Source organism: Rhodnius prolixus, unplaced genomic scaffold (genome assembly GCF_049639745.1).
Source record: "Rhodnius prolixus isolate KJV_2025 unplaced genomic scaffold, Rpr scaffold_30, whole genome shotgun sequence".
Taxonomy (NCBI): domain Eukaryota; kingdom Metazoa; phylum Arthropoda; class Insecta; order Hemiptera; family Reduviidae; genus Rhodnius; species Rhodnius prolixus.
The window spans coordinates 785,521-804,322 of NW_027411638.1; the positions used below are offsets into that span (position 1 = coordinate 785,521).

Consider the following 18,802-nt stretch of genomic DNA (forward strand, 5'->3'; position numbering starts at 1 on the left):
CCGAGATATGTAGTCTATAGGATTCCATAATGATCTGATGTTTGTGGAGCGAGATAATTAGGCATAAACTTAAAGTTTTTGACTCAAGCTAAGTTTAGTGGACAATATCTCCTAAACTAATGAATCGTTAAGAGTTTATATTTTACTAGGATATGGAGGCTGCTGTGGTATATAAGTCTTTAAGATTTTGTAATGATCTGATGAATGTGGAGCGAAATATTGAAAGTTAAATTTAGATTGCGTTTTGTACAGTGAAAAGTTTAGCTGCATTATACCTTAGTTAAAATTGATATTTTACTCGTTTGCAGGGACTAATATTGTCTATAAGTGTTCAAGATCTTATAATGAGCTAATGAATGTGAAGCGAGATATTGAAACTTAAGATCTTAACTTTTACTAAGAATCTAATTAAAGAAAATTATATTAATGTTCAATATATGTACGCTATATTATTATTATTAATGCTTAACTACGTAATAAAGTGTAGTTCCAATCAGTTAGCTTGTGGGACAAACGTAAACCTTCGATTCCGTGCTTCATTCATCTGTACTAAACTTGCTCTTAAATCTGAATTTATAAAATACGAAAAATAGTTTCCTTTGTGTATGATGGTGATTGCAATTTTTGAAATAATAATAATCCTTCTGTTACAATACTCCTATTACAATTAACAACCCTTACACAACTGCCCTACCGGACAGTTTTAATTTAAGTTAAATGACTATTCTTCAGTTTATTCTTCTATTATTCAGCTATTCTTCAATTATGTTTTGATGAAAAATCCATTTAATGAATGAAATTTCCAGCATATGAGTCTGTTACATCTAATAAATTTAACAAATAAATAGAAAATTCAAGGCAGTAAACTTAATGATCAATTATTTAATAGTTTCCAAAAGCAAAATAGATATTTATGTGTTTTTAATATCTTCTATAAGGATTCATGATAACATTGTTCAAAGAAGAAGTAAAAGTTTTTAGAAAACCCCTTTAGTACAATAGTAATCAGTTTAGGTAAATGGGGAAAAATTAGAAAAAATTCAAATAATATACCACCTTTATTTAAAATTTACAAATGGCTGAAGTAAGAATGAAAAATTAGGTACTCGCTGGTTTGGGTAACTTTGGACGTTTAATCAACCCTTACACTTAACTTTTTGAACGGTTCACTAAGTATGTCATGTTATTTATCTCATTTATTACTTTAGATTGAAACTTTTTCAGGTGAACATTAATTCCGGAGGCCAACATCATAAGGAAGTAGCATCTTGGAATCTTCTTTTCAGTGAAGTGTAAGTTTTACCAGGTCTGCAATACCAATGTGAATTCAATATGTTGCCAACATGCAATTTTTAAAATAAGCTGCTTGACAAAAATGTGAATCTCATGAACGATTTTTTGTTCATTTTCATAAGTCTCAATACAGATAAACTCATCGTTCTTGTTAATTCATTTCATGAATATTAATTTTAAGGGTAGTTCTGAGAAACTGGCATGTCACAATATCTTCGAAAACATAGTTTTTATTTAAGTCATTTCACGGAAGCAAACAAAGATTTAGACAAAATTCGAAGTTACCAAGAAAATTTTTACTCAGGACCTTGAGTTTTGAATAGTAGTAGAGAAAGTCGTGCGAGTGTTATTGTCTAGTTGGGAGATTTTCTGCGCTCTTTTGGTCAATACCTGAACTATATGGTAACAAAAAATTACTTTACTTACTGTTTGATAAATTACTATTTCCACAAGAATGACAATTAAATTGAAAAGACAACTAAAAAAAAAAAATCACTATGTAAAGAATAGACTTCTCTGTTTGACAGGGGCACCTGTACCAAACAAATTTCCATCCAGAGTTTGGTTACGGACACTGTAACATTATGTACGAGTCTGAAATCGTTTATTCACGCTTTTTACTGAGGCCGTGCTAGAGCGTATTATTGCATGCGTATTTGTTTTGTATGTAGATTGTGTTGGTGTGTCCATTGTTAGGCTGAGTGCGATGAAAGGAAGGTTGATGAACCGATTTAGTGTTGTTTGTCGCCTCTGGTTGCCGTAGCGACCGTACCTATCCTGCTGGCCTCTGATCTCATACTGCTCCAGTAGCCAACTGCTTTCCTTAACGCAATCATCTTATCAGGTGAGTCAATAATTGCAGCTTACCTCAGTTCACAGAGCCGTAGTTTTAACAAGTCTCCAAAGATCGCACTGTATGTAAGTGTCACTCTAAACAAAAAATAAAAATGTGGTTTTGAAATGCACATGAATTTCTCTTAGTAGAATAACCAAGTATTCTTTAAATTTCCAATGACGTTTCGCCGATTTTCTTGAAATTTGATATTTTAGCTCTGCTCAGTATTGTAACTTAGATCTCAACATTGCCTTCACGGGGCATTTAAGGGGAGCGTTAAGGGCACAGCTACCTTGAAAACTTCAAAAACAAAAACAAAAACTCAATTTTGGCGAAAATGTGCAAATAAAAACGGAACACTTTAATGTGTGTACTTAAGGTAAGAAATTTGAAGCAAATAGTTGTGGCTATTTTCTTAAAAAATAAATAAATAAACTGCAAACTGAAAAAATGCACTTTTGATTGACATATTTCGGCTTACTGTTAAACATCAGATTTTGCTCAAATGCGGTAGTAGTGTCTGAACGGACTGAGCCTTCAGCGAGTTTTCTTTTTTGCAATATTTTTTGCTAACGGCTTCGTATCTAATAGGATACCATCCTGATTCCTTGGATTCAGCAAAAATTTGTCAACTAAGTACCATTTCACTGAGTTCTTTTCTTTTTGTGACCGGAATATTATAATTATGTAGATTTTCTACTTTGAGCTATACTTTTGCGGCGCCTCAGAACACGAAAAAGTAATTTTTCAGTTTTTTGTTTTGTGTGTATTTTTAGCATGACTTTGAACTGAAAAACGCTAGATGTTTAAATTTTATAAATATAAAACACTATAAATAATTTAAGTGATTTCAGGATACCTGACAAAAACATAACCAAAATGCGCCAACGAAAATGCTATAGCATTATCTTTCATTTTTTGTTTTCTTTCTTGTGATTTTCTCGAAAACAGCCATAACGATTTTCTTTAAAAGACTATTACTTCAATTTGAAATTAATTTAGCGGAATTCTGAGAGCGAAAACCGCTAAAGTTTCATTTCAATCTATGACCTGTATAATGTTAATAATAATTAATTGTAATGCCACAATTCAAAATTTAAAGTAAATCAGTGGAGCGGAAATTACTTTACTAAATCTTTTTCCAATTTTTTTATTTCATCGACAAAAACACATCGGGTTGCGTTGAACTTGTCATACTAACTTCACGTAGATTGCAGTAAGAGAAAGTCTAATGAATATTTAATATTGAACTTTTAAGAGTTTAAATATAGTATTTCAATTTTTAAATCCATTTTAAATTGCGTCTGATCGTCGGTAGTACAAACTCTGATGGCCCCGAAGTACTGAAAAAGAACTCCAGGCACTTCGGGGTTTTACGCGTTACAATTGCCTAATTTTGCTCTTTAAGTCATATTTATAGTTATGAACTGTATTCTAAAGTATAAAGAAATTCAAATATTTAAACAGTTTCGGCCACTTCAACAATTACAGTATTCTATATGGGATTGCAGCTAAAGAAAACAGTGATTGCTCCCACTAACTTTTTATTTAATATACTTTCTCTTAATGCGGAAATGGAAAAATCCGTAAAAGAAAAATGATTCAAGCACAATTGGCAGCTTAGTAACAAATCTTCTCTTAGATATCTCTATCCAGAATATGGGGGTAAAACATCAACTCAAAATAGCGTTTTGTTAAGGCAAAAATTTTGGTCAATTAATTTTCTTATACTCTTAGTCGGAAACTTGCTTACAAATTTTATTGATATCAACCACATAGGTAAACCTTGGTCCGTAAGGTTGCTAAAACGTTTCATTTTAAATTGGATGTTTCGCGCGTTTGGAGTTAACTTACGAGGGTCGTTTGAAAAGTCCGTGCAAAAATAAAAACTACTTAATTTTTTGGGGTAAACCTTTTCTATTTTTCAACATAGTCTCCTTTTAGGCTTATACACTTCGTCCAACGCTGCTCTAGTTTGTTGATCCCTTCCGAATAATAGGATTTGTCCAAGTCTGAAAAATAGCCATTCGTTTCTGCAATCACCTCCTCGTTTGAATAAAATCTTTTTCCCGCCAGTCATTTCTTCATATTGGGGAACAAATAGTAGCCAAGTCTGGAGAATAGGGGGGATGTGAAACGAGTTGGAACCCTATTTCCATTAATTTTGCGACCACAACTGCTGAGGTGTGAGCTGGTGCGTTGTCGTGATGGAAAAGGACTTTTTTGTGGGCCAATCGTGGGCGTTTTTCTTGCAGCTCGGTTTTCAAACGGTCCAATAACGAAGAATAATAAGCACCAGTAATAGTTTTACCCTTTTCCAGATAGTCGATGAGGATTATTCCTTGCGAATCCCAAAAGACAGTCGCCATAATCTTTCCGGCCGAAGGAACGGTCTTCGCCTTTTTTGGCACAGGTTCCCCCTTGGTAACCCATTGTTTAGATTGTTCTTTGGTCTCAGGAGTGTAGTGATGTATCCATGTTTCAACCACAGTGACGAAACGACGCTTAAAGTCCTGCGGATTCTTCTGGAACAGCTGCAAACCGTCCTTGCAACACTTCACACGATTTCGAAAATTTGAAAATCACTCGACTTCCTCGATTCAAACGAATGCCAAACACAAAGAAATAGACCGATCTGGCTGAAACTTGGTGTGTGTTCTTCCAAGAGATGCTACTAACTAAACATAACCTCGATACGCGCCAGTGGTGCTATCTCTCTGACTTTGCACGGACTTTTCAAACGACCCTCGTAAGATTGACACCTTTTTTTTTTTTAGAAAATACGGATTTTAATAAGAAAGGGGAGAATTTCTGACGATGCGCTTTCGTCATCAATATTATTTAGATATCGTGAAGTTGCATACTATTGAACCTATCAATGCTGTCTTCGTGATCAATTATAAGTCCCAAAAAAAAATTAAATACGTAAACTGGGATTACAGAAAACTGTATGAGGGTTCTCAGCAGATTTGTCTCACCACAATGAGAATAAAATCGATGTTAGATTTTGTTTTTATTTCTATTCAAAAATTTTTTATGTTTATTTTGATTTATTTACGTATTTATTTTTGAGTGTGGGAATACTCGGTTTCAGGGCGTCCTCCGCCTGCCGCAATCCCTTTAACACTTTTCCACCCTTATCAAGTTAAAGAGAACTCCTCAGATTGTTTAGGACACCTCAGAAAATAATGTTAACAGAAAAATTCATCAAATGAAAGCTACAGTTTTGTTTTTTTCAATCATTAACAAATATTATTCCAATTTTAGTAAGGGTACAGCCAATTTCCACAGCATTGCAAAAACGTATAAATCTACTTTTAAAAATCTCACTTCCAGATAACCGAATTTGTTTAAACTTAGTATAGTACCATAACTTTCAATGAAACTAATTACAATTAGCTAACGCAATTGTAAATTGACGAGTTTTTAAGCAAATGGTTAAAAAAAATGTGAAATAGCAATTTTATTTGAAATTTGATGGGAGTTATGACCGCATTAAAAAATAGATGATTATTTTATTTAAATCGAAGCGAAATATTACCAAAACGAAATTTTAAATTTGTGCTTTCTGCCACTTTTCCTACTTGGGATACTTTTGCTCTTATATACTTTCAGAGAGAAAGAGAATGTTTTGAAAACAATATTTTTTGTTCAGGTAAACTAAAAATATGCATGGTCCTGTAGCGAACTCGGAGATAGTGTTTTGATAGTTTAGGGTGGTGACTCAATGTGTAGTCTAATAGAGCACTGTTACAGTGGAATGTCATTAACATAAATGTTAACTCACTGGAAAGATCTAATCACGCATATTTAACTTGCCACACCAAGTCTATGATTTTCTCGGCCTGACTCAAAACATAGTTTATCGCCAAAAATTTCAAATTTGATATTTCATTTAGGTGCTATCAACGGATCCCGGATAATAAGGTTTTAGTTGAAATTAATATACTGGAGGTCCATTAACTGAATGTATTTCATAACGTTACGCAATTTTCACTTTTCTTACTAGGTAACCAAAGTATTACGATGATGTCAAATCACTGGGAATATCATTTTTTAGGCTGAAAAAAGGTTTCTATAAAATGGTTAAACAAACTATTCCGAAAACCAATAACCTCAGGAAGCTGAAATCCATTTGGTAACTCCAGGTGATCTGATTTTACTGTAGCGAACAAAATCGCTTTAAAAAAACTACTATACAGAATTGTTTACTCCTTTTCAAATTTTTCGAAACCTCTAAAAAAATTTTTAGATTTAGTATACACACTATGGAAACATCTCTGTTACTTTGTTTGTAACTTTATTTAAACAATATTGTTTCAGTGATTAAAGTTCTATGTTTTAAAGAAATGTATTAGTTATAACTTCGATAATTACAATAACAGAAAGTTGTGAGAGTGATTGACTCCAGATTTTTTTAAAAAATTAAATTCTTTTTTTGCAGTTATGGAAATGAACTACATCACCAAAATATCAGTGCTGGCTTACTGGATGTTACTTGGCAAATGGGCAGCTACAATTCCTGCCAAAAGTGATGGACCTGAACCAGAAATTGACCCAGTAGATCATCAATACAAGGTACTTTCTCTATGGTTAAAATTTCCTTTATATGATTCATAACAAATGATGAGGTACACCATTACTCCTATATTTAGTAGAGAACTGCTGCTTTAAACAGTTCTCTACTGTGCAACAATATTATTACAAAACTGATATTTATGCAAATATTTTTTGCCTAGAAGTCAATTACTATTTCATTTCGGAAGGCTAGACTGCCTGCTTCGGAAATTGGGTTTTACTTAACAAATTTCTTGTTTTGAATAAAAACTTAATTAGATGCTAAGCCATTGATTTCATTCTCCAGAAGGGAATTTTAGTATGCACATATTTATGGACGTGACTGTAAATATTTGACATTAACGTGGCAGCTTTTATAGCTGATGTGGTAATTATAAGAGAAATTAATAATAATTCTGAGGGAAGGGATTAGCTATGCGGTTAGCGTATTGGATTTCCCTGCGGAGGACACGGGTTCGAATCCAGCTGCTGACCCTTAGATTTTTCTCTTTCTGGGAGCTTCTTATAGCTCACTGTCCGGTGATGGACAGTGTTGTCTGTAACGAGAGAACACTGTCCGGAGGCCGACAGTGCACTGAAAAAAAGCTACGGGCGCCAATAACCTTAGATGTTGACGCGCCATAATTCATTTAAACCAAAAAAAAAGAAATTAATAATCATTCTGTATGTGAATTAAAAGCGAAATATTGACATATGTTTACAGGACCGAGTCAAGAGACAGGACACATCAGGTGACTAGTAGTTTTGCCCAATGCTTTAAAGACACTTTGCTCGAATGCGCACCTCCCTCACATGCGCAGCCTTTAGCTGGTCTAGTAAAGGACCAGAGCACTGCCTACTTTTTGTCACAGCGCTCATGTGGGTTTCATTCACATTAATTTCATTTAAAAATAGTGTTTACTGATATTTCTTGATAACTCAAAAATTCTTCTTTAAGGTAAAGACAATTAAATGAAAGTAACCTTAGCTGAGTCATTGTCTCGACAGAATCTCCTGTCTATTTCCAAAATAGAGAATAGATACAAACAGTACAAATAACCATCTAATCAATCCGAAATCTCCTTCAATATGCTAAGTTACTTTTAAAGTGACAATCAGTCTCTTCAACTTCCAACAAAAAAACACACCACTTAGACTCCAACCAAAGGAGTTAGCTGAGTCGCAATCACTCGTTTGACATCTTTGTCCCTTCTAGTCAAGAAGAAATAATACAAAAAACAAGTGATGGAAAAACCATGTTTTAAGGTAAATAAAGACAAGTAAGATGCCTGAATAAACTGTAGTAAGAACGAGAAAATGAAGCGGTATTAGGCAGAGACAAATGCAGGACTGTTGCAGTCGGGCAACCTATCAGTAGAACTGATAAACTATTTCGAGACTTTAATCAATTCGGTCACATTTCTACTGCATATTACAAGATCACTATGAAAATGAGCGTCAAATACATTTATTTTGTTAGATAGCAGGGCATCGTGGATTAGATCCGTGCAATATTAAGTTAATATTACTACACATGTGCTTGCTACCATCAGCTCCAGGTACTTGGATCTGAAAGTGGTAAAATTTGTTTGGAAAGATTTCTTTTGACTGAAAAAACATAGTATTTCAACCAAATTTAACTTATAATTTTTCAAGTTCAATTGGAAAAGATCGAATGGATTTTGAATAGGTTTAACGAATATATAAATTAAAACTCGCCTGGTGTTTGTGTGTTTCTGGCTTGTTATGTGCAGCATGTTGGTCTGAAGGAGCTAACTCATTACTTCTACTTATATTTTCAGAATTATGCGATTTCGGGACAGACACCGATCTAGTGATGTGCGAATGGACGAATAGAAATGGAACTGCATTAAAATGGGATCTTGGTGCGGGAACTCTGGCCAATTGGCTGGGAGGTCCAATCAAGGACGCCAGCGGCACTGAAGATGCTGAAAAAGGTTTCTTCTTACTTGGTCATTCCACCGCCTTTCATTTGCCTCTATTTTTTCAAATAACGCCTAAAAGTCGTGCGATAAATGACAAAAAAAGTTGATAGCAACTTTTGCGAAGATTTTTATGGCGTTTTGCTATAAACTAGAATGCTGTCTCTCTTCATAATTGTGAGAATTCTTTTTATCGAATTAACTATTTATTTGTGCTTGCAGGTGGTTATGTGTTCTTCGAAACGTCACTACTAGCAGCGCCCGTGCTTCGGGTGGACGATATTACGATAAGAGAGGGCCAGAATGCTTATATGGAAAGTCCGGTCCTTGGATCCACTGGGCCAGAAGGAAAGTGTATTGGCTTTAGGTTAGCTAAAATAATCAATGATTTTTCATTTAGTCTGCTTCACCTCTTACGGCTCTATTGTTGAAAGGATCCAGATTCTTTGGTTTATATCTGTTCACAACAAACGCGAAAGCTCTCCAAAGCTTGGCGAAATTATATTTAGTTATGCTCAAGAATCGACGAATTTAGGCAAATTTCAATGGCATTGATTTTATAAAGACAAATCTATTACCTATTGATTGATTTTATTACAAATTAAAATCTATTACAAATTGATTCCCTGCATAAAAAAAATAAATAAAAACATGTTTAGCAAGTGAATCATTTGCAATAAAAGTAACAAAACTTAATTTTGCAGTTTTTCTATTGATGGTCTCAGCGCTTCTGGCTTAAGAGTAGTTTTACAGCCTGTGTCAAAAGATGGCAGGCCAGAAATGTTTTTCAGAGTTCTCTGGGGATCAAAAGATCCGACAAACAAAGGCTGGATGAATTCGGAAGTATTATATACCTATAACAAAAATCATCAGGTATCTGGTTTTGAAATTACGTTATGATTATTACCTAATTGTTATAAATTTACTATTTATATTAAATATTATGGAACATATTGCTGCTCTTTGCTATGTGATAAAAATTCTAATTGTTATTTGGATTTATATAAGTTCATTATTTACTAGAGAAGGTTCAAACCAAATTTTTTTAAACCTATACTTATTTGTATACTGATTTTTTGTCAAGCCAACAATCTGCTCTAGGATAATTTAAAAACTCTTCTGTTACAGATTGTATTTGAAGGTGTAGCAAAGGAACTTCCAGATCCCTACAGGAAATATAGAGGTTTTGTTGCAGTCGACAATATAATACTCAAACCGGGAGGTGAATGTAAAGGACATTGCACTTTTGAAGGAGGTTTCTGTGGTTGGGTTAACGAAGAGAATGACGATTTCGATTGGTCTCTTGTAAGTTAAATATTATTTAAATTTATACTGCTACTTTAGGTCCTTACAAGTTATTGATCCTTACAAATGCAACAAAAAAAAATGCTTGCCTTACCAGCTTATCCAAACTTAACTTTTAAAGTAGTTTTAGCATTTGGTAAGGTTTTAGGCAGGATCTTTCCTTCTCAACCTAGTATATAGCAGGATGTATTGCAGTCCTTCATCAGATGTATTCCGATGGAGAATGGATGTGAGGAAATGGAGTTTCTTCTCAGAAACGGCCATTTCATCTGCAACATCACGTTCTAGTGCAGTGGTTCCCAAAGTGGTCCCTACGGACCCCCAGTATCATTCAGGGGGTCCGTGGAAAATTAAAATTTATTTGGGGGGTCCCTGAACAACGTCAGGGGGTCGGCGCAAGGTTCAATATAAAATAATAAAACTATGATCCATTTTTATTATTATGGAAATTAGAGACTAACAAGGTGACCAATTAAAGTTAATCAAAACTAAAAGCGTAATATCTGCGTTTGTGGCAAAACGTTTTCTGTAAAAACAAAACTTGGGAAGAGGAGAACGTTCTCAGTTTCCAAATCTTTCGAAATTGCAAAACAGAGATGTAGATTTGGTAGTTTACTGTCGAACACTTAACGGCTCTTCATGCAGACCTGAACCAAAGATTACTCGTGGGGATTTGCGGTTGCTACTCACAAACATTGAGCCGGATATAAATACACTCATAACATCTCATCACGTTCATCCAAATTATTAATTTTTTTTTAAATTTTATTTTAAACAAAAGTTATAATTTCAATAAATACTTCTTCAACAAAATGCTTTTTTAAATTTGTTATTTTTAGTAACTATGCATTTATGTAGCTTTATCACTTGGGGGTCCGTGGGCAAGTTTTGACTATAAAAAGGGGTCCATGGGTCAAAAAAGTTTGGGAACCACTGTTCTAGTGTAAGGCCCAAGCTACTTAGTTGAAACGCAACGAATAGCAAATATTCATTGAAGAGGATTGTTGTGTTATTCTCTGCCTCCGTGATATTATCATACCTGCTTTATATATGAAGTTGCCATGGCACTGCCTCTTAATTTGGTAACTGAGGCTAACAATTCGAGTAGTTCTTGGCTATCTGCAGAGCAGCTTTAAATCTGCCAGAGCAGAATCATTACTACAGCTCTCTCTATACTCTTATCTAGCCTCGTAAAATAATTATTGAAGAATCTTAATTTCCTAGATGTAACATCCTGACCTCTAGAGGAGTACTAGAAAATATCGTCAGGATAAAAGAGAAACATAGAATAAGTAAAATTGAAGTATTATGCATACTTAGGGCCGAGGAAGCAGAAATCCATCGACAGGACCGGCGACCGATAGATCATCCTTCATCTACGGAGGAATGGAAGGCGGATATGCCTATATTGATTCCTCTTACCCACGGCGACCTGGTGATATGGCAAGACTCTCCAGTCAGGAATTCGATCCAACTGGTAATTTTGAAATTTTAAACGGCACATGATTAGACAGTAAAAACTTTTTCTAGAGTTACTAATGGAAATAAAATTACAGCTCCGGACACCCCGCTTTGCTTACGGTTCTGGACACATCTATTTGGAAATGGCGTAGGCGCATTAAGCGTATTACTCAGTGACACTCGAGAGCGGGTCGAGCGAGAATTATGGACCCTGATCGGCGAAGCAGGCAATGCCTGGTACCAGGCGGAGCTTACTATATCTTCTTCTAATTCTTTTAAGGTGTCAACTTTACATATGTGTTCTCTGCCTTCAATTTTTATTTCTTTTTCCCTTCCTAGGTCCTCTAAGTATGAACATTTTTTTTTTAAAGTGGGTCTGCACATGTGAATCCAACTTAAAATAGAAAACTGCAGAAAGTTCCAATTTGATGCTTCTGGCGAAAAAATAGAAGGTTTGGTCCAAAGTAGGCCAACTGAAAATGATATACTCCAAGATTTTTTTGTTCTCGTACTTATATATTTTCCCTGCGTCAAGCCTTCAATCCATTCGCTCTTATTTTTTTAATTACAATAACAGCATCCCACTTTGAATTTCAGATTATTCTGCTGGGAAAGATAGGAAAGAATAACCTTGGAGACATAGCGATAGACGACATATCGCTTACCCCAGGCAGCTGTCCTAGTGGGTGAACTATACTTTTAATATTCAATGATATCAAATTTTGGTTCTAAATATTCCTTCCAATTTTGTGCTTGTGTTTTTACATGAATTCTAATAAGATGCAATTTCTATAGCTGCTCCACAGATTGCAGCACCTGGTTCTGGCGATTGTACGTTTGAAGTTGATGAGTGTGGATGGTCTAACGTAGTGTCCCGCGAACGGCTTGACGATATCGACTGGGAACGCACATCCGGCCAGTCTCTTAGAACACCAGCCAGGGACCACACTCTAGGCACTGAGAAGGGTAGGTTGCAGTTTTATTCTAGATATTCTTGGAAATGAGACTATCAAATCTCGTGTCTGAGTTATTATTTTCCCTTACTGCTTCATCTAGCAATACTTATGTAGAGGTCCACTCAAGTCAAGAAAATTACTTTTTACAGATAGGTCTAAGCGAGGTCAGCATTACTCAAAATAAAGACCGAATTTGATATTTCGTTTAGGTACTAAGAGGTGAGGTCAAGGTTATAACCACAATTAACCAACTGGTAATAACACTGAGTCCACTTTTCACGTTATTTGGACATTTCCTCTAAAAATCTTCAATGACATAATGAAACTTTGTATATATATTAAATATTTCTCCAGTTTTTATTGGGGAAGACAATCTAAATCAATGTAAATGATCAAATCGACTAATATCTATTTGTAAAAGTTCATATTTTGAAAAAAAAATGGTAACTTATAAATGTTGAGAATTGCGGTAAGTAAAATCCAATTGATTATTTTGTACCAAAATTGTTTTGATTTTGCAGGATATCTTATGACACTTGCGAGGAGTACTGTTCAGAAACCAGGAAATAGAGCTTGGTTCACATCCAGAGATTTGAAGCCAGCACAAACTCCAAGATGTCTCTCTTTCTGGTTAGCGTGATTTTATTAAATGCAAAATTTCTTATTATGAAGATTTTAAGAATTGGAGTGTTTAACAGAAATCCTTGTTCCCATTGTTTGATAAAGAGGTCCGTGTAAATGTTTGTATGTATGTGGATCGTGTAGTAAGCATATTTGTTATTGATTATTGGTTTGAGGATATGAACCAAGCCCAGTAACGTTGTGGTCACAAGAACATATATACAGAATATCGTTGAAAGTTAAGATTTGAAATTTTATTTAAACACTACCAGTGTGACAATAAGGTTCTGGTTAAAGTCGACCCCACTTTACTGAATAGATGTTACTATTTTTTTTACCTTGAAAAAGACTTCCAAATTTTTTTTAATCATTGCATATAAATTTTTCATTAATTACGACTAGACTTATTGTGTTCATGTAAAATGTTATTCACTTTATTTGGGTTGTAGGAGGGTGTTTATAAGGCTTTCCACTTTTCGTGGGTTTCTTGAACATTAAACTTCCCTCAAAAGTATCCTTTTATTACTGTGAATCTAAATAATTATAACCAAGCATCAGTTAGTAATTTTACTGAAGTTAGTATGTATGTACGAGACACTTAGAGAATTGCAGCGAGAGAAAGTTCTTTTGAGAATTTTATACACCACTTTTATTGCTATTTTTTTAATTGAAGGTTTATAATGAACGAACTAGTAATAGACAATTCTGGGCCAACTCTGGGAGCTCTGACAGTCTACACGAAGAACATTATGGACGCAGATTCGCCAATGAAGCCAGTCTGGCGACTCTACAACCACCAAGGGCCAGACTGGAAGTACGCTCAAGCGGCCATAGCAGATCCGAATGACATGGTCAGTCGTAAATTTCTCTTTCTTTGGATCTCTAAATCTATGATGTAATTGTTTATTTATTTCTTTTATTTTAAGAGCCTCAAGCAACGTTCACTAAAATGGCACTTTAGTTTTACATTTCCACTCCTCCAGAACACCTAGAAAATATTTTTTCCGAAAAATTACTTAAATTAAAAGTAGTAGAGCAACATTGTACTGTAGGTGCTATTTTATTCGCAAGCTCAAAACATTCTTCTGCTCCCTCTTGAGCAATTTTAATTTTATTTTCTTTCACTACTTCCTCGTGTCCTTGAGTTCATTTTATTTGATTCTTATTGTCATTTCGTTATAATATTTCTTTTTAGTTGATAACCGTACGAAAATTCACATTGTACCACCATCAAGCACACGGAAAAATTTGGGCTACTCTGATGGATTGACTATTCACCTTGATTAACTCAACAAGAATTTTAACAGATTACTGTTTGCCATATATGAAATAAAGCTTTTGCGGCAGACAGTTTGCAGCATGCCAAGTTCTAACTAAGCAGCATCAAACTACATTCACACTCCGCTAATATATACCGGGTTCTGAGTGACCAATTTTCTTTTAACTTGCAGATTTCTTTAAATAAAAGCTTTGTTTCAGATCACAATTGAAGGTATCTGGGGATCTAGCAGGTCAAATGGTTTCATTGCGTTTGATGATATCACCTTCTTTGCCGGCGGTTGCTCAAGTAAGCACAATTTTAAATGAATGTGTTAAGAAATATGGTAAACTTCATTGAATACCATACCAAAATCAGCCATGTTTATGTACTTTTTTCTTAGCTCGCTCTCAAGTGATTTTAATTTTATTTGCTTTCACTATTTTCCTATGCCCTTGAGTTCATTTTGTTCGATTCTTTATGTCATTTCGTTATACTTCATTGTAGTTGATAACTTACCAAAATGTAGGCTTCTTTAACTTTGAGAATTGTTAAATGTTGGTTAACAATTGAATTGTTTTTTGGCAAAAATCGATAAGATTATAGCCCAATTAATAATGAATAATTTGTATAATACGAGTATATAAACAAATTAAATTACTATATATATTTTTATATTGAAGTTGATTGAGGTAGTGTGAAGAAAAAAGAACTGAATTGTGGCAAATATAATTTTTACAGGATAGCTTCCAATGGTTTCTTAGTCTATGACTAAAGATGATAGTAAATTGTGTAAATAAACAAAGGTAGTTTAAAAAAAATATCACAATTTTGAACGTTATAATTTGATTAGCTTTTTGGAAATTCTACAGTTTCGGGCAGTTTTAATTTCAACTGGACCAATCACATTATTACAGTACACACTATTATAGCACAAAACTATTTACAGCTCGGTCAGTATCCTGGAATGCAATGTATTAAAGCTGAAGAGGAAAGAATTCAGGCAGCGGAATTCCAGTTTCATAATGTTGCTAAAGAAACAAGAAGTGAAAGGTGTACATTAGCCGAGTAGTACAAACACCATAATGAGCTACCTAAAAATTGCTGCTCTCTAAATTATTATTTTTTTAACCAATTTAACTAAAATGGTCATTTAAATCTTTCAAATTATTCATATTTTTACTCTCGAAATGCTGTTACAGCAATGCCCAGCGGAGCAATGGTGCGGAGCGCTGAATGTAGATTTGAACGAGATATGTGCGGATGGTCCAACGGGACAGACAAAGTAAGCGCTTCCTGGAGGCTGGCTACAGTAACTAGAAGACCGGCAAATCTCGCTGACAAAACTTTCGGAGCACCTGGTCAGTGGTTTAATTAATTAGAAAAAGTAAATTTTATTCACTAACTTCATGCGAACAGTATATGTCTGATTTTTTAAGAGAGCTATTATTTTTTAAAGGAGTTCTAAGGCTGAGATGTCACCCTTCTTCAAAAGTGTTATTTTTATTACAGTGAACTGTAAGGTTAAAATCAGTTAGTCAATTAATATCTAGTATAAAATTCGGAGTTTCATTGAAAATGGGATGTTAGTTGTAAGAATAAGTCGTATCAGTGAACTCCAGATTTTGTCGTACTTTCAGGCTGAATATGCCCCTGTTTATGGATGGTCAAATGTCGCATCTATCCTGAGTGTTCTATTTTGTAGAATTCTAGAAAGCGTACAGTTGATTTAGTTAGATGGGGCAGTCCACATCCCAGTGCTTCAACAATGTGGACACAGAATTAAGGCATTGAGAATTGAAGGTTTCGATCCTCGGTTCAAGTGATCGTCATCACTCTTCCAATGCTTCAGGAACCATCTATTGAGTCTTCCAGAAATATCTTCCCCAAACATTCTTCCAGTTCATATATAATACATTTCGTTTTACTAAACCGTAGTTATTTATTATTTGTTTCAAAATACTTTGTAGATGGGTACATCTATTACGACCTGTTCAACCAGATACTCGGCAGTAATATGGTGAAACTAGTGTCTCCGGTAATTAGCGGTGGTGAGGATTCTCAGCTGTGCTTCTCTTTTTGGTACGCTGCCTTCGGTGCAGGGGATTCAGCTGTGATGCAGTTAATTCGCCAAGACAATGGATCAAATAGTAATGAAATGGAAAAAGTAAGCTTTGGATCCCATTTGATATTAAAGTGAATAAAAACAAATATTGAAATAACAATAGGGATTTTTTTTTTAACGTAGATCTGGAGTTTGGAAGTGAAGAACATGGACACAACTCGGCCGACTTGGATGCCAGCCCAAGTGACTGTTGATGCTACTACCGACTTTTTGATGATCCTGGAAGGTCAAGCAACAAATGGAGGTTTCGCTGTAGACGATATATCTTTCACTCCTGGAACATGTCCTAGTTAGTATGTTCCTCAGAAAATGAGAGAAAATGCATTTCAAAAGTTATTACGTAATATTTGATGCGGCTTGATGCAGTATTTAAGAATATCGTATGTCACTTAAAACTTTGGTACATAAACGACTTCAGTGTTCTCCTGAGAGCTTACTCATCGGTGTGCGTTAGGAATTCCATACCAGAGGCAGGTGTAAAATTTATAAGTAGTTTACACAGAATTACTCCAATAAGATGGCTGAGAGGTCAATCAAGATTTTTTCTTTGACCGCTTCTATGTCGTCAAAGAAAACGATCACACGACGTTAGGTCAGGTGGATTGCAATAGAAAAAACATTCCCCCGACAGCCGCAAATATTTTTTTTACTATTTAAGTAAGCAAATTGATCTTTTACTATTGCAAGCCCAAAACCAGTACTACATTATCTCAATAATTATCCGCTCATCTCGATACGCCTTTTCTAAGCCTATTTTTCTTGAGCCTTAGGACCTGGGGCAAACTAAGTTTCTAAGCAAACTAAATTCCTCATCTGGTTGTCAAGCTCCTAAACCTTCTCTGAATCACAATCTTAGTGGATGCAATGGGGTTTTCAGTAACTTCCCACAGAGTTTCGGCGATCATATTTTAGGGTCCCAGCTTCTTCAGCTGTCTCCCGAATAATTGAAATATCTGCAACTACCTAATGAATTTAGGGGAAGCTAATGTTTAGTTTAATTTGTTTATATTGTTTCGTAGCACGTCCGGAAAGAGCTGAAATAAAAAGTCAAGAGTTGAGGGCACCATAATTGTTGCTATCAGGAGCAGAAGAATAATTCTGTAAGTACTTTTTGACATTCTGCACTCTCGCAGAGTTTCGAATTCGAGTCTTCACTGGTAATGAGAGACGATTCAGTTATTTAAAATGAGTTATTAGAAGTGATTACAACCCGTAATAGGATTCTGTCACCTAGTATTATTTTCGTTTTCACTACTGTTTACAACTGTTATAAGCAATAGAAAGATAATTATCTTGTGGTCATAATATATTATTTTATTTTCAGGTTAGTGAAACAAGCTTCAAGCCGTGCAACTTGCACACCAGTAAATAATAAATTTTGCCAAGCTAACAGATTGCATGGAGGTAGCGGTGACTTGCATTCAGTGTGCATTTCTGCTCTATCAGATTCTCTTTACTACGTGGCAATGTTGCCAACCTTGTCTAGTATGAAAAGTTATTTTAAATTTGATAATCTGTTTAGGTTTCTATTTTTTACTGAATATTTTTTTAAAATCATTTATTCTTCCAGAATTGTATAAAAAAAAAAATATATAACATGCATTGAACAATTTATTTAGTAATTTATTAATATTCCCCTACCCTACTTCTCCAGATATTACCAAAATTGTTTCGGAAACTTGACACACATTCTATAATGCTGCATTGACTGTTAACTATATTGCTACAATCATGGAACTCTACTAATGTTTTTAATGTCAATTTGTAAATTTTTAGAGGCATAAGATTTCAGTTCCTCTCAATGTCGCTGGTAGATAATGTACTTTGCGCTGAATTTGGTACAATAATAGAGCTATGTCTCAGTTCCATTTACTAATTTAGAGATTGCAGTGTTGTAAGTTGTAATTTTGCTACTCTTTAAAGGCGCTATGGGTTGCATTTCAATGAATCAAATAAAACTATTGTAAAAATGAGGTAGTTCTTATAGAAATGTTTAACTTATGAACGATTTAAACCAAACAGAAAATAGATAAAAATTAGAGTTGTGACACACATTGATTATATTTACATTAACTAATAATTGGTAATTCCAGTTTAAACTAATAATTGGTAACCAAAAGTTTAAACTTGACCACATTTATGTGCATGCATATTTTGTACAGATATATGTATAATCACTTATTTTTCATTAAATAAAGTAACAAAGTCGAACGAAAATATGTTAATATCCAGTTTTTTTTATGATGTTTATGGAAGATAATTAAGTAAAGAATTAAGATTTTTAGACTGATGTTATAAAATATAACCGAAATGATTTTCTAAGAATTTAAACTTCTTCAAGATATTAGAAAATATAAATATACAGCATTGATGGAGCTTGGTAAATTGCTGTGGTAATCGCTTAGTAGCGGATATGCCGGACATTTCCAAAAAATATGGCAGCACTTT

General features: G+C 34.4%; 1 protein-coding gene across 1 annotated transcript; it reads left to right on the forward strand.

Annotated features, from left to right (window-relative positions):
* The first annotated feature begins 1,019 nt into the window (after positions 1-1,019).
* On the forward strand, positions 1,020-18,539 carry LOC141462288 (MAM and LDL-receptor class A domain-containing protein 1-like). Its single transcript, XM_074143994.1, has 19 exons — positions 1,020-2,137; positions 6,573-6,706; positions 7,410-7,437; positions 8,488-8,643; positions 8,851-8,995; positions 9,333-9,501; positions 9,757-9,933; positions 11,254-11,410; positions 11,490-11,674; positions 11,992-12,076; positions 12,190-12,360; positions 12,872-12,980; positions 13,645-13,822; positions 14,451-14,538; positions 15,432-15,590; positions 16,200-16,396; positions 16,478-16,643; positions 17,374-17,454; positions 17,679-18,539. The coding sequence occupies exons 2-18, from the start codon at positions 6,575-6,577 to the stop codon at positions 17,421-17,423; spliced, it is 2,352 nt and encodes a 783-aa protein (XP_074000095.1). The 5' UTR covers positions 1,020-2,137; positions 6,573-6,574; the 3' UTR covers positions 17,424-17,454; positions 17,679-18,539.
* The last annotated feature ends 263 nt before the right edge of the window (positions 18,540-18,802 follow it).

Coding starts and splice junctions, on each gene's coding strand:
- LOC141462288 (XM_074143994.1), top strand. CDS start 6,575: ATGGAAATGAACTACATCACCAAAATATCAGTGCTGGCTTACTGGATG. Junction 7,438..8,487: donor CAAGAGACAGGACACATCAG/GTGACTAGTAGT, acceptor TTATATTTTCAG/AATTATGCGATTTCGGGACA. Junction 9,934..11,253: donor ACGATTTCGATTGGTCTCTT/GTAAGTTAAATA, acceptor ATGCATACTTAG/GGCCGAGGAAGCAGAAATCC.